This window comes from Brachionichthys hirsutus, chromosome 5 (assembly GCF_040956055.1).
Source record: "Brachionichthys hirsutus isolate HB-005 chromosome 5, CSIRO-AGI_Bhir_v1, whole genome shotgun sequence".
NCBI classification, from domain to species: domain Eukaryota; kingdom Metazoa; phylum Chordata; class Actinopteri; order Lophiiformes; family Brachionichthyidae; genus Brachionichthys; species Brachionichthys hirsutus.
The window spans coordinates 15,279,122-15,294,146 of NC_090901.1; the positions used below are offsets into that span (position 1 = coordinate 15,279,122).

The window sequence follows — 15,025 nt, forward strand, 5'->3', positions numbered from 1 at the left end:
AGAGCTATTGAGAGAGAGATTGAGAGAAGAACTTTGCTTGTTGGCAGTCCTGTCATGACGTCACCAGTTATTTCATCTCCGTTAAGGGCCAGTTCTCCCGTGGACAACAGGGTGAGTGAAAGATTTAAACTTTGACTGCCTTTGATTTGGATTTGGAGAAGCTGCCGTCCTTTCACTTTCTAGCGCGATAAAACGGACTGTGGGAATTGAACTTTTGGTAGATTTGCATGGGAACTCCTCACTACTGTACTACTAATCTCAAATTGATCAATACACAGTTTTATCAAGTGTTGAGAAGTTCGTTTTGTTTCACAAAGACTTACATTAAAATGTGTATATTTCATCACCAAATGTGTCATGATTGTATCTCTGAAAAGGTAGCTATTTGAACCGTTTGTGATCGATCAATATTATTTTGGTCAAAAAATAACTGTCATCTGTTTGTGTTGACATTTTTAAACGTTTTTGAATTGACATTGTTAGACTTTTATTTTATTAGGACGCTTCATGTGACTGTCACACATGAAGCGTCGCTTCATTTCATCCTGTGGTGACGTTAACGTTTCAGGCTTTTATGAGGGCCTGAAACAAATCCTAAACGCAAGCAGAAATGAAACGGTGAAATCGCACATCAAATATATGTTGGTCGAGATAAATCTATATTTCTGTGTGCGCTGTGAAGAGCAGTTTAAATGTTTTTAATTTGACCAATGCCTTTCCTGCTGCAACCGTCTGCATCCATCTGGGCTGGGGACGGGCTCAAGGAGACGCTACCGGGGCGGCCTCTGAGGCTGCACAAGGGCAATCACTAGACAGAAATGTACACGAGGTCTACAGTCGTGTACTCAGATTGGTGCTATGAACATTCTACAGATAGACATAATCTATGCAGGGATATAGACAACATATACAAGTTAAATTAGGACATACATGGATTAAGGTCGTCATACCATATGAACGATGACATACATTAGTACTATTTATATTAAATACTGTCGTAGTATTTTAGTACAATAACAATAATACATTTGATTTATATAGCGCTTTTCTAAATACTCAAAAGTCGTTTTACAAGAGGTGCATAAATTAAAAACAGCAAAACAATAGAGACAATAAAATATAAACATGACAATAAATGAGATCAAAAGTTAATGATACATTTTTGAACAGATGGGTTTGAGTTGTTTGTTGAAGGTGAGGCAGTCAGAGCAGAACAGCAGGATCAGCAACATGAACAGAACAGTACGCTGCTCCTCCTGCAGCTTCAGCTCATTGAGCTGAGAGGAGAATGCTTGAGATGCTGCTAGTTCCTGAAGCAACAGACAGGAGGAGGAAGGTAAACATCCATTCTGTTCCCATCAACAGGAAAAGGTGGGCTTAAAGAGGAGAGCCAGTAAGAGTCCTGAGAGAGCCAGGAAGAGGCGGGCCAGTCCCTCGGCCAGCCGGCCTCTAACGGGTCACGGAGCCACCGACCCACCTGGCAGCACAGGTGAGAGGAGACGGGAAAGAATCTGTCCTCTCCTTCAAGTGGAAACGATCAGATGACTGAAATCACCTGAATGTTTTCACAGGTGTGAACGAGAGGAAGAGCAGACGCAGGCGGGGGGGGCTCCTCCCCTCTGATGACTCTGACTCCTCCGTCTCAGGGTCCACTGTCCCCACCGACGCCAGAGGTGAGACGAGAAGCATCTTGCGTTCTGTGTTGAGCAAAGGCTGATGAAATAACCCCGATGATGTCATGGTGCGATTCCAAAGCATGAAAGGTGCTGGTGAGCTGCATCATGGGAAACGTAGGTTTTTGTAGCTTGACCCGTGTTGGGGACTAAACATCTGATATCTCAGCTTCTGCTGCTTCAGTTAGTGCCAATCTCATTTAAATGTGTCCCTTGTGAGTTTCTTTGTTTTGTTCTTATTCAGAAATTAAAGGAGACCACATTTTCCTTGTCTCCTGTCTCAATGCTAAGCTAGGCTAACTGACAACAGGCCCAAGAGGTCATCTTATTCTCCAGTGGAGCCTTGGGTTTTGGATTCGTACTGGAAATAGGACCAGATGTTAAAACGATGCTTCTTTTATGAGCGATGACTTTAGACGTAAAGTTGTGAAAGAGTTAAATCAAGCTGTTCTTGTGTGTATTTTGTTTTTAGAAGTCTTCAACCTAAAGTACTGGGAGGGGGCGCTGGTGGGCAAAGGAGGCTTTGGATCCGTGTTCCGTGGATTCCGTCGATCCGACTACCTGCCTGTAAGACTCCCATGTCCTGCATGACTGTTGTATGTGGGACGAGCTGTCTAAATGTCTGCTTCTGTCCTGTAGGTGGCCATCAAACACATCCGTCTGGGGGCCACCAAACCAAATGTAAGTTCTTAGTCTTGCTGCCAACAAGTCTGGACATTATTTAGGTCCGGTTCTAAACTTTCTGAGCAAACGTTCAACAGGCAAAGGAATCACATGCATCCGCTTTAAAGCGCTTTGAACTCATTGATTTCAACCGTTTGTAATCCAGTCGGTGATGGTGAACGGCAGAAGGATCCCTCTGGAGGTGGCGCTGATGCTGGTCCTCGGGTCAGGTGGAGGTACCAGTGGAGTCGTGGCCCTGTTGGACTGGTACGAGCTGCGTGATGAGCTGATCCTCGTCATGGAGAGGCCACTCCCCTGCACGGATCTGATGGCCTACCTTCAGTCACGAAGGTGCTCCCTGGAGGAGAGTGAAGCCAAAGTAAGTAGCCGACGGCAGGTCCATGTCCAGGTTCAAATATGTCCAAGCTCACAGTCTGTTTCTCTGTCCCTCAGAGCATCATGAAACAGCTGGTGGACACCCTCATCACCATCCAGTCCAAAGGTGTCCTCCACAGGGACCTGAAGCCGGACAACATCCTGGTTCGACCCAGCCCCCATGGTCCACGAGTCAGCATCGTTGACTTTGGCTGTGGTACCATGCCGATGGGAAAGAAGCTCAAGACGAGTCCAGGTAGGCCGTCGGCCCTGATGTCAGCGTCAGTGCTGTGTCTCTCCTGTCTGTCCTCCGCCTGCATCCCTCACCGTTAACGTTGTCTCTGGGGTCTGGCTTGTGCAGGAACCAGACCATACACCTGCCCCGAGTGGATCAGGTCCGGCTGCTACCGGGCCGAACCGCTGACAGTGTGGCAGCTTGGTGTGGTGATGTACGTGATGTTCCATCCTCACTTCCCCTTCAATGGAGCGACAGAAATCATCTCGAAGGATGCTGGCGTCAGGGAAGACCTTTCTTCTGGTGAGACAAAAGGACACACAGACAGGACAGACTCCAGCAGAAACAGAGCTCATGTGTGGACTCAATTATTATTCCTCTTTGTCCAGACTGCAAAGACTTCCTACAGGGCTGTCTCTGCAAGAGACCGAACAGCAGGTCCAGCTTGCAGACCCTGAAGGATCACCCCTGGATTCAGGTCTAAGGTCCATCCAGAAAATCACTGCAGCAAAGACAACATCCACCAGCATCAAAGTTCCACAAACGCTCCGTTCCATCCTGAAGCAGCACTTCCCCTGCAGACACTTCCTGTCACACCTGTCAGGCAGCGGGAGGAAACAGAGACCTCTCTTTCCGTGGCAGAAGCCCTCGATGGACGCTTTGTTCAGGACCTCCTGACTGACCGGAGGCGGGCACTTGCTGTTTCCTGTCCACACGAACACAGCACCCTGTCTGGCCACGCCTCTACACAACGTGGAATCTTCACAAGCCTGTGAGCTCACCTTCACAGTGGGAGTGTCCTTTACAGGCTCCTGGCAGACTTCATCTTCAGATTCAAACCAGCAGTAGCCAGCTTGTCATCAGACGCAAACGTTGTTCAGCCGGCGATGCTCGAGCTGGTGTGACTCATCTTTTATTGTTCCACTCATTCCGAGGGACCATGTAATTATGTATATATATGAAGATACGAATGTGTATTATATGTACAGTATGAATGGCCTATATGTATGTAAATATAAAAAATAATTTGACAACACAAAATGTCGGCCAAGTTGTCGGTTAACACTGTTTCACTTAATGACAAAATTGTTTAGCGACGGGGTCTGAACAAAACTCTGTCGTTACATGAGCGCCACCTGTAGAAGCACCGCCCATTTACACACACACTACTGTCGGCGTTAACAGCTATGGGTTGACCACACTAACACCATAGAACAATTTACAAAAGGATCGGACGTTTGGTTTGCTCTTATCAACTGACAAATGTAAAGAAGTTATGAAGTACGTGCTGCTGGAGGAATGTGCAGCTCTGCTTGGAAAGGCCTCCGTTTGAAGTGTGGCGTTGGGCATATGGGGCTAAACGAAATGTTGCCAACAACGCCACTTTAGGACTTTCAACCTAAAGATCTATTTCGTGTTCCTTTGGTTCCCAGCTCGTTTTAGCAGGTTTCCCACCCACAGGTCCGCCCAGTGAAAACCAGCACGGCAGTTAATAATTCAAAATATTTATTTAAGACTCTAAAAGCGTCCTTAAAAACACTCTACAAACAAAACTAACAAATGAAAAGGAGAGACAAGACTAACAAAAGAAAAGGAGAGACAAGGCAGTGACAGTCTACGGCCGACCTGCCTTTGACAGGGAAAACACAAAGACAGGAACGAGGGAAGGGAAGCACCTATATACGCCCCCCCCCCCAATCAGTAGTAAATGGGCCACATTTGCTCCCTCCCACACCTGCCTGCCTAATTACGTCCCATCCGGTTACAGAAGAGCTCACGTTGTTCTTTTGTGGGTTTTTATACAGCATGTGATTTTTATTCTCATTATGAGCTGCTACTCAGGCCAGAACTCTCATAAAATCGTTTTTCAATCTCAAGATTTCTTTGGAAATAAAGATAAAATAAACTAAAACTAAAAAGTCAACATGGTCCCAGCTTCTAGTTCTTTGCTGAAGATGCAACATTCCACATTCCCAAGGGTCTGCAACCCGCGGCTCCGGAGCCGCATGTGGCTCTTTCGTCCCTCTGCTGTGGCTCCCTGTGGCTTCAGAAAATAAATAATGAGTATTTAATTCAATGTATTTTATTTTAGCTCGTTCATTCGTCACAACCGCCAAGTTGCGCGCGATTTCCAACCCCCGCCTCTGTACGACCTTCCGTTCTTGAGGTAAGACAAAATTAAACCTTTACACGTCCATAACGTCGTCACCGTAAGTCACAGTGAGCGTCTGAAGTTGATAATAAGCATAATAATAATTGCAAAGCAGTTCTGTCTTTAATAGATGCTGCACGCTTACACAACAAAGGCGTTATTGATCAATGCTGATCACGTTAACACACAATAGGCCCGGTCTTTGCGCAGCGAAAATCTCCGTGGCGCACAAAAACAAAATCCAACCTGAATGTAAAATAAAAGAAACACGCAGAAGTTCATCCTGTGCTACTTTTCAATGTGAGCCAGTGAGTGGCCGGTGACCGGTAACCGGTAACCGGTAACCGGTGATGCAGCTAACGATGAGAGCCGCGTGCGTCTTTACGCAGCTAATCGACGTCCACAGGTGTTTGAGTGAACGAAGCGGCGTGGCCGATGTGGAGGGAAGACGCTTTATGATAATGACAAGGCGAACGGGCGGTGACGTCATCTCAGCACGCCAGAGTGGAAAGGAGACGCGATTCCTTTGAGCTCGGTGGTTCTTAACCGGGGTTCGGTGAGCCGGTCTCAGGGGTTCGGCGTAGTGTTGTGCGATTCCTGAACGAATCGTTCAAAACCCGCGATTCACTTTACTGACTCATGAGTCACGATTCTTCTTCCCCACTGAGTCGTTCAGTGACTCCTCCCTGCTACCGCGAGTTAGCTGCACAGCTAACTAACACCTAGGACTTCACTGAAGGCCTAGGTGTAAAATGACATATACATATACATATACACACTTGTATACAGTCCTCTCCTCTAGAGGGCACTGTGAGGTCCCACTCAGAAAAACAGCCTTTGGACAAAATGCTCTTTCTGTCAAGGCCAGTAAGATCTGGAACAGTCTTCCACTCGCCATCAGGGGGCGTCCCACATTACAAACCTTCAAAACTCACCTCAAGCAGTGGTTGAAAGTAAACCAGTCGTGTAACCGCTAGCTCTAAACCTTTTAGTAATTTACTGTACTGCGCCGTGTTTTTATTGTAACCTCTCGTTCGTTTTTAAGTCTTGTTGTGTCTTTCTTTTACCTGCCTAGGGACTGCGGATGTAAATTAGCATTTTTGCTAAAATCCGGCATATTTACATCTATTAGATTTGTCTGTATTGATGTTCATTAATGTGCACTGTCCCTATCAAATGAATGAATGAATGAATGAATGCATGTTGGGCTGCTGATGTCCTTCACAGCTATACTCACAGTCACAAGTTATTTCTGAGCCCTGAAAGCTGATTTATCCTTTCTCTCCTGCCCTGCCCTGCCCTGCCCTGTCTGCCCTTCCCTGTCTGGTTCTCTCCTGCCCTTCCCTGCTCTGTCCTGCCCTGTCTGCCCTTCCCTGTCCGGTTCTCTCCTGCCCTTCCCTGCCCTGTCCGGTTCTACCCTGTCTGCCCTTCCCTGTCCGGTTCTCTCCTGCCCTTCCCTGCTCTGCCCTGCCCTGTCTGCCCTTCCCTGCCCGGTTCTACCCTGTCTGCCCTTCCCTGTCCGGTTCTCTCCTGCCCTTCCCTGTCCGGTTCTACCCTGCCCTGCCCTGTCTGCCCTTCCCTGTCCGGTTCTCTCCTGCCGTTCCCTGCTCTGTCCTGCCCTGTCTGCCCTTCCCTGTCCGGTTCTACCCTGCCCTGCCCTGAGTGTATGATGAACTGTTGAATCGCCAAACACTGCAGCTAAAGATGTTCCAGGATGATATTGCTCCGTTCCATTCAAACCTGTGCATCAAGGTCATCGCCATGGTGACACCTCTGCGTTCAGCAGCTACTCTCTGTGACTGCCGACGCTTGTCGCCAGGTTACAACTGCACATACACAACAACAGGGACGACTCGCGTCCTCCCGCTTCGACAGGGCAGCTGGAGTTTGAGTCACCGTCTCTGGATTCAGTCCCCTTTTATCAAACCCGGTTCAGCATACCGGGTCGTTCGTCCCGCCAATGTATCGACTTAAACTCTTTTTAATGGAAAGCATTTGAATAAACTGTGTACTAACGATGATACACACATTGTGATTTATTGTCAATGGACATCACCGTTGTATGATGGATTAAAGATATCATTTAACATCTAAGCTGGAATGTCTGCGTTTGAGGGACAAATATTATGTATTTCTGTGACTTAGATGTCCAACAGAAATGTTGTCCACTTTCCAGTCAACATTTATTTCTGCTCCCTTTAAGCGTCATCCCGTCATCCAGCCGTTTCCATGGGGACCAGCCAACCGGCTCTAGCCCACAGCAGAGTCTCCTCTCGGGATCGTTCTTGTGTTTCCTGTTTGCTCAAACAACCAGGAAGGGAACAAATGATGAAGAGCAGGTCGGTGTCTGAGACATACCTGTCCTGCCACATTTTATGTTACTGCTGTCTGTCTGAACATTCACAAGACGACAAGACAAGACAAGACACCGCGTTCTGAAGATTACAGTCACTTCATCTCTTTTGTTGTTATTTTAGATCTTCACGGACCTTCCTCTCATGGGCTCAGGTGACCAAAAACAAAATTCTCTCTGCTCTCGCCAGTTCATGTCTTCAGACGTTTTCTTCCTGTTTCTTATTCCTGTTTTCAGATCCCGCTTCGTGATCGTCGTCTATATCTTCTTCGGATCCCCGGCAGAGAGTCACCGATGTGTAATAAACACCGGCTCCTCGCCGTAGTCCGCCCCTCCCACCCCGGCTGCAACCGGCCGGCGGTTCCACCTGAAGGGCCAGGGTGCCGGGTTGGTCCTGTTGTGACAGCTCAGTTTCGGGTCATGCAGGAGGTTCCACATGAGCCAGATCTGAGGAACGCTGAGGCTGTGAACAACCATGAGCTCGCGGTAGAAGCAGGGGTCGAATGTCTGGAGGTGAGGCGCCGCAGACGGCCGGGGGATCCCAAAGGTCCGAAAGCCCTGATGCCGCGACGGTTTGACGCCGATAAGCCGGAGGCACATTCCCAGGAAGACATCATCAATGGGGAACAGCTCCACCTGGAACAGGAAAGAAAATCGGATCTGAACGGAAAGAAAAACAGAAAATACAATAAGCTCAAGTGTCCGACCTTGAAGTACCTGCTGGCAAGCTGAGCTCAGCCTCCGGGCCGTGTGTCCCGACATGACGAACCCTCCTCCTCCAGCGTAGCTTGGGTACAGCCCCACGCCATAAACAAACTCTGGGACATAGTACTTGGAACTGGGCCGACGAATGGGCTTAGCATTGACGATGACGTCACCGACAAGCAGGTCGTTTTCTGGCTTTTGACCTTGCAGCATCTCTAGTATGTTGTCCACATTAACATACACATCAGCATCGCCCTTGAAGACAAACCTGTACGAAATGAGGACAAGGAAAACACCGGATAAAGCTTGAATCAGGGACAAAGCAGGTCCAGTCGTCATTGACTTTCTACTGACTTGACGTGAGGACAGCTGCTGTTAAACCATTTCAGGAAATGTATTTCCTTCAGCGTCAGGTTGAAGAAGGTGTCTTCAAAGTCCCAGAGTAGGATATCCCGAAAGGTTTGGCTCTCGTAGGACAGCAGCCGATCCCACAGAGGCAGCGCGGTCCGATTCCTGGGGACTCCCAGCAGGAAGATGGTACGGATGGACAGTCCGCTTCGAAAGAGGCGCTCCTTACCCCAGGTCCGGCGTACCACCTACAAATCATTACAAGCAGGAGACAATCAATTACTCTGCCGTCATTGTCTCTCTCTCTCTCTCTCTCTCTCTCTCAACCCAGCCGGTCAGACAGATGGCCGTCCACCATGAGCCTAGGTTCTGTCCAAGGTTTCTGCCTGTTAAAGGGAAGTTTTTTCTTGCCTCCGTCTCCAAAGTTCTTGCTCTTGTGGGTCAAGTTGGGTTCTGTCTTTCCACTCCTGTAAAGTGCCTTGAGATGACTTCCTGTTGTGATCTGGTGTTATATGAATAAAACTGAATTGAATTGAATTTTATTTTTTAACATAGAAAATGCAATAAATAAATTTCAGTCCTTGCATTTAGGCCTCAAAAAATAAATTTCTTATTTCTTTTACAATAAAAAAAAATAAAAATCTAATTTGCTCTGTGGAGTTCACCAGCAGAACTTTTATTCCTCCTCTCCGGTGGTCCGGTAGTGAACTTTTATTCCTCCTCTCCGGTGGTCCGGTAGTGAACTTTTATTCCTCCTCTCCGGTGTTCCGGTAGTGAACTTTTATTCCTCCTCTCCGGTGGTCCGGTAGTGAACTTTTATTCCTCCTCTCCGGTGGTCCGGTAGTGAACTTTTATTCCTCCTCTCCGGTGGTTGTCACACATTTTTCATGGGGAATATTTGACCAAAGTGACAAAACTTTCTCGAACATTTTACCTGTCGTTTCTCAAAATCTGCAGCGACAGATTTCACCGCGATGAGCAAGTAGGGCGCCGCGGTGGAGCCTTTGTCTTCCTGTGGGTCTCTGGTGTGACATTTATCAGGCTGGTCGACGAGCAGCTTGAAGTCTCTGCTGTCCTTTTCTCTCAGGTAGCCCTCGAAGTCAAAGGGTGGCGTTGTGGGATTGCCCGTTGGCACAACCTTCTTCTGTGGCAGCTTGGACTTCCCTCTCGGTTTGACCCGAGATTTGGACATGGATTTAGGGGATTTGGCTCTCGCAAGTTTGCCATGAGGCGATTTGGACTTGGCCTGTGGCCTGCAGGGAGGCAGCCCTGGTTCTGGTTCTGGAGCGCTGGACTGGACCTGTTCATGGAGACACAAGAATTTGTTTTGCTTTAAATCTGTCACGTGTGTGAACATTTAAAAAGTGCTCTTGAATTGAGTGTGCGCCATTTAGAGCAAACCAAATGAAACATTCAGACCCCCCGGGTTGAAATGTGTTGGTGTTCCAGTCCCTTTGGATTGGGCTGCAGGGCTGAGTTTGACTAATGATAAGACTTGATTGACTCGAGGGGGAGCTTCTGTTTTTGGCGGCTTGTTTGCATGCAGAGGCGTCGAAGAGCATCTCAGAGAACCTGCCTTGACGAGGTTCTTCTGGAGATGATCTATCATCACGGTTCCCCTCCGAAAAGTTGTGCAACAAATGAATCAGGAGCAGAACAGCCTGCTCGGCTTTCCTTGGTAACCATAACAGCGCCACGCCAGCGTGCACACACAGTCAGGTCATACCTCTGGAGACCCCTTCCCAGCTTTGACCACATTGGCACCCAGCAAGGTCCTGCTGGAGCTGGTGGAGCCATGGCTTCCCATCTTCCAGGGGGGGCTGCTCCATCCGGAGGACAGAGCATACTGGGAGCATGCACGGGATTTAATGGGACAAGAGAAGCGCACCGATGGTTGTAAAGAACTTTCCATGGCGTAAGGCGTCATGGTGCTGGGTTTGAGCCTCACCTGGCGGGCATAGAGCAGCACACAGAGCAGCACCAGGAGCGTCATGGTGCACATCAAATCTCCCTTCATATGAAGGATCCTCCTCATCGTCACCACCTTCCTCAGCATCTTCTCCGGCCCTCAGTTAAGTAGCGAATGCATTGGACAGAGCCGCTGCGGCCCGGACGCCGTGGAGCCAGTCTGATGATTGCCCCTCCCTCTCCTAAACCTCGATCCCCTTTGTTCAGGATGGAAGAGCGATTTTCTCACCTGTCGGCAGGTGTAATTTAAAGAAAGGTGATTTAGAGTGGCTTGTTCTTGTACAGATCACTCATAGCACTGGACGGATGTCCAACATGTCTGTCTCCATCTTCCCCTCCACCTCAGGGTGTCCTAGAGAAAACCAGACAAGTCAAAGTAAATAACATTCATTTAAAAGTTTGATTTATTTCAAAAATTCTAATAAACCCTTTAAACACAAAATTGATAGATTCTTTATTATTTAAGGTAAACAGCAAGTTTAGGTCGTGAGTATCTTTACGAAGGTCGGAGGTCCTTTAATTATTTAAATAGTTCTATCTGTGTTCTGACTGAATTCTCCAGGTGACACTGCTTTTGTGACACCGGGCTAATTTCTTTATTTTAACTTTACAGCAACATAAACAGAATCGTCTTTAAATGCAGGGAAAAAAACTATTAAACTAGAACAGCAATCAGGGAGCGCAGACCTCCTCCAAGCAGCCCGTTGCCCTCCTAACTGGATCTACACCGTCCACATGGTGATCTGGATCAGCACCAAAAGGTTCTAGATGGTTCTTGGTATCTTTATACACCAAACATGAAAAGTCAAAGTGAACCGGAGTTAATGTATTTTTAACTGATTCTTGAATAAATAAATGGCTTTAATGTTAAAATGTAATATTTGTTCATGACCTCATTCTGGATCAGAACCAGAAGACATGTTTCATGACGGTTCATATCGGATCCCTTTATGACTGGGATTTTTGATGAGTGAATTGGATGCAGATTTTTTGAAAAAGCTTTTATTATAAGTAAATGGGAAAAACAGTTTTTTTTATATTTGATTTTTATTCCAGACGGGTATCCGGATCGCTCTCAAAATGTATAGAACAAGACTCATCTTCAGGTTATTTGTTCACTAAGATCCATCGAGCAGTTTTCCCGTAATCCTGCAAACAGTCAGAAAAATCCAGTCAAAAACAGAACCCCTGTCATCAGACGTAGGTGAGCGGAGCCGGTGCTCCTGGGCGGCCCCTGGTGGCCACCGTGCAGGAGTACAATCCGCAGCATTCCTATTTTTCCAGATGCAACGCCGTCAGCATCTGTTCCGTCTCTCTTAAATCCACATGCACCCGATCGAGTCATGGTCATCCTGTCCAGTGTGAATGCTGGTGACCATTCCGGGGTGTGTCCCGTCCAGCTGCAGCCAGTTTAGAATAAAGTTTGACACTTTTCTGTTTCTTTTTTTTTTATTTAGAAACTCCGTGGGCAACGTGTTTGAATGTTAAATTCACCGGAAGCTCTGACTCAGTTCAAAGGGTCAGGGGGGCACGAGACCCGGGAACCCACCCACCCTGCATGGGGTCCACCGTGTGTGTCCCCCCGTCCACAGCAAGAGCGGACGGGGGGACACAGGCAGTCCGAAGGACAGAGGACGCATCTAATAATACTTTATTAATCTGTCCCCTGGAGGGCAATTTGCTGGTCGCGGCATGTGCACACGCCCGGGCAGTGTGGGTGAAGTGTCTTGCCTAAGGACACGATGACAGCGTGAACATGCGCCTCAGCCGGGGATCGAACCACCAACCTCTCGATCGTAGGACGACCCTCTCAACCACCGCGCCACCGTCACCCCGTTTTAGACACGCCTCGCCCGGAAGCATGTCCGCGTGTTCTGAGATTCTTTATGAACGTGACGGGCAGTTCAAACAGAAATATCCGAATGACCTCGCTGCATCATGTGTTCACACCTCGCTGCATCATGTGTTCACACCGAGTAGCGTCATGTGTTCACACAGAGTAGTGTCATGTGTTCACACCAAGCTGCATCATGTGTTCACACCGAGTAGCGTCATGTGTTCACACCGAGCTGCTTCATGTGTTCACACCGAGCTGCTTCATGTGTTCACACCGAGCTGCTTCATGTGTTCACACCGAGCTGCATCATGTGTTCACACCGAGTAGCTTCATGTGTTCACACCGAGCTGCTTCATGTGTTCACACCGAGCTGCTTCATGTGTTCACACCGAGCTGCTTCATGTGTTCACACCGAGCTGCTTCATGTGTTCACACCGAGCTGCATCATGTGTTCACACAGAGTAGCTTCATGTGTTCACACCGAGCTGCTTCATGTGTTCACACCGAGCTGCTTCATGTGTTCACACAGAGTAGCTTCATGTGTTCACACCGAGCTGCATCATGTGTTCACACAGAGTAGCTTCATGTGTTCACACAGAGTAGCTTCATGTGTTCACACCGAGCTGCTTCATGTGTTCACACCGAGCTGCTTCATGTGTTCACACCGAGCTGCATCATGTGTTCACACCGAGTAGCTTCATGTGTTCACACCGAGCTGCTTCATGTGTTCACACCGAGCTGCTTCATGTGTTCACACCGAGCTGCATCATGTGTTCACACAGAGTAGCTTCATGTGTTCACACCGAGTAGCTTCATGTGTTCACACAGAGTAGCTTCATGTGTTCACACCGAGTAGCTTCATGTGTTCACACAGAGTAGCTTCATGTGTTCACACCGAGTAGCTTCATGTGTTCACACCGAGTAGCTTCATGTGTTCACACCGAGTAGCTTCATGTGTTCACACTGAGTAGCTTCATGTGTTCACACAGAGTAGCTTCATGTGTTCACACAGAGTAGCTTCATGTGTTCACACCGAGTAGCTTCATGTGTTCACACCGTCTGAAACGTTCCCTCATTGGTCATTAACTTACCAAACGTCACGGATGAAGAAGTCAAACTGGAAACAGCTGCACGAAGGTCTGAGAGCTCACGGGTCCAACTCTGCAGAACAGAACAGAACAGAACAGAACAAACCGGAACAGAACAGAACAGAACAGAACAAACCGGAACAGAACAGAACAGAACAGAACAAACCGGAACAGAACAAACCGGAACAGAACAGAACAGAACAGAACAGAATAGAATAGAATAGAACAGAACAGAACAAAGCTGAACAGAACAGAACAGAACAGAACAGAACAGAACAGAATAGAATAGAAAAGGAATAGAATAGAATAGAATAGAACAGAACAGAACAGAACAGAACAGAACAGAACAGAACAGAATAGAATAGAAAAGGAATAGAATAGAATAGAATAGAACAGAACAGAACAGAACAAACCGGAACAGAACAGAATAGAATAGAACAGAACAGAACAAAGCTGAACAGAACAGAACAGAACAGAACAGAACAGAACAGAATAGAATAGAAAAGGAATAGAATAGAATAGAATAGAATAGAATAGAATAGAATAGAATAGAATAGAATAGAATAGAACAGAACAGAACAGAACAGAACAGAACAGAACAGAACAGAACAGAACAGAACAGAATAGAATAGAATAGAATAGAATAGAATAGAACAGAACAGAACAGAACAGAATAGAACAGAACAGAACAAAGCTGAACAGAACAGAATAGAACAGAACAGAACAGAATAGAATAGAATAGAATAGAATAGAATAAAATAGAATAGAACAGAACAGAACAAAGCTGAACAGACCGGACCGGAACGGAACAGAACAGAACAGAACAGAACAGAACAGAACAGAACAGAACAGAACAGAACAGAACAGAACAGAACAGAACAGAACAGAACAGACCGGAACAGAACAGAACAGAACAGAACAGAACAGAACAGAACAGAACAGAGGTCCAGGTGGCGTTCAGGACGTTCTGGTACCTGAAGCTGGGATCGTCTGCACGAACGGGCTGTTGCGCTCACTGTTGCCTTCAGGTCTGTAGGAAATCTCACTACTCTGCTCCACAATCCACATTTGGCGCTGTGGTTTACAGACTGCAGCACTTTGCAATGGCGTCCAAACGAGAACCTTTCTATCCGGAGTGAACGTGATTCTCATGCTGCTCCAAGAAGCCGTCGTTAGAGTCTCAAAATAGACGATTCGACAGATTTCTATCAAAGCTGTTCGTTGGAGTATTTCAAAAGAGAAAACTGCATCTGCTCATAACATGTAAAGTAAAATGTTTGGTAATTAAACACAGAACTCTTTGGTATCGTCAGGAGGAAGATGAGAGAAACCAGAAATGCAGAAGGCTTCCAGAAATGTATCATTTATCAAAATGAAAGAAAAAGGCCTGAAAAACTTCCATTCGTGTTTCAGTCATTACGCATGAAACTGATATGTCTTTGATCGTCTGCCAAACCAACATTTATACATTTGACTCAATCCAAATCAAACCTGGTTTAAACCAGGAGCATTTGAACGCAGCACCAGTCGCAGAACCACGTGACTGAACTTGGAGCAGAGAAACTTGAAACCAGATGCCAACACAGCAACTTGGGAAGAGAAAAGAAGAGAAGAGAAGGGAAAGGGAT

At 47.0% G+C, this 15,025-nt stretch overlaps 2 protein-coding genes across 2 annotated transcripts; one reads left to right on the forward strand and one right to left on the reverse strand.

The window, feature by feature from the left end:
• Window positions 1-1,230: 1,230 nt before the first annotated feature.
• Window positions 1,231-3,430, forward strand: LOC137893583 (serine/threonine-protein kinase pim-1-like). The gene is made up of 9 exons (XM_068738995.1): window positions 1,231-1,242; window positions 1,366-1,489; window positions 1,572-1,673; window positions 2,146-2,240; window positions 2,313-2,354; window positions 2,503-2,715; window positions 2,790-2,967; window positions 3,073-3,249; window positions 3,336-3,430. Exons 1-9 carry the CDS (start codon window positions 1,231-1,233, stop codon window positions 3,428-3,430), a joined length of 1,038 nt encoding a protein of 345 aa, XP_068595096.1.
• Window positions 3,431-7,124: 3,694 nt separating this feature from the next.
• On the reverse strand, window positions 7,125-13,600 carry b3gnt9 (UDP-GlcNAc:betaGal beta-1,3-N-acetylglucosaminyltransferase 9). Its single transcript, XM_068739408.1, has 7 exons — window positions 13,401-13,600; window positions 10,453-10,824; window positions 10,231-10,350; window positions 9,439-9,804; window positions 8,511-8,752; window positions 8,169-8,424; window positions 7,125-8,087 (listed from the first exon to the last, which is right to left on the reverse strand). Exons 2-7 carry the CDS (start codon window positions 10,558-10,560, stop codon window positions 7,740-7,742), a joined length of 1,440 nt encoding a protein of 479 aa, XP_068595509.1. The 5' UTR covers window positions 10,561-10,824; window positions 13,401-13,600; the 3' UTR covers window positions 7,125-7,739.
• Window positions 13,601-15,025: the final 1,425 nt, after the last annotated feature.

Bases quoted from the DNA above. Each gene is read 5' to 3' on its own strand.
- LOC137893583 (XM_068738995.1), top strand. The intron at 2,968-3,072 runs GTAGGCCGTCGG...TGGCTTGTGCAG, and splicing joins GAAGCTCAAGACGAGTCCAG to GAACCAGACCATACACCTGC. The intron at 3,250-3,335 runs GTGAGACAAAAG...CTCTTTGTCCAG, and splicing joins CAGGGAAGACCTTTCTTCTG to ACTGCAAAGACTTCCTACAG.
- b3gnt9 (XM_068739408.1), bottom strand. From the start codon at position 10,560: ATGCTGAGGAAGGTGGTGACGATGAGGAGGATCCTTCATATGAAGGGA. The intron at 10,351-10,452 runs GTGAGGCTCAAA...GCATGCTCCCAG, and splicing joins TGCTGCTCTATGCCCGCCAG to TATGCTCTGTCCTCCGGATG. The intron at 8,425-8,510 runs GTCAGTAGAAAG...CATTTCGTACAG, and splicing joins AGCAGCTGTCCTCACGTCAA to GTTTGTCTTCAAGGGCGATG.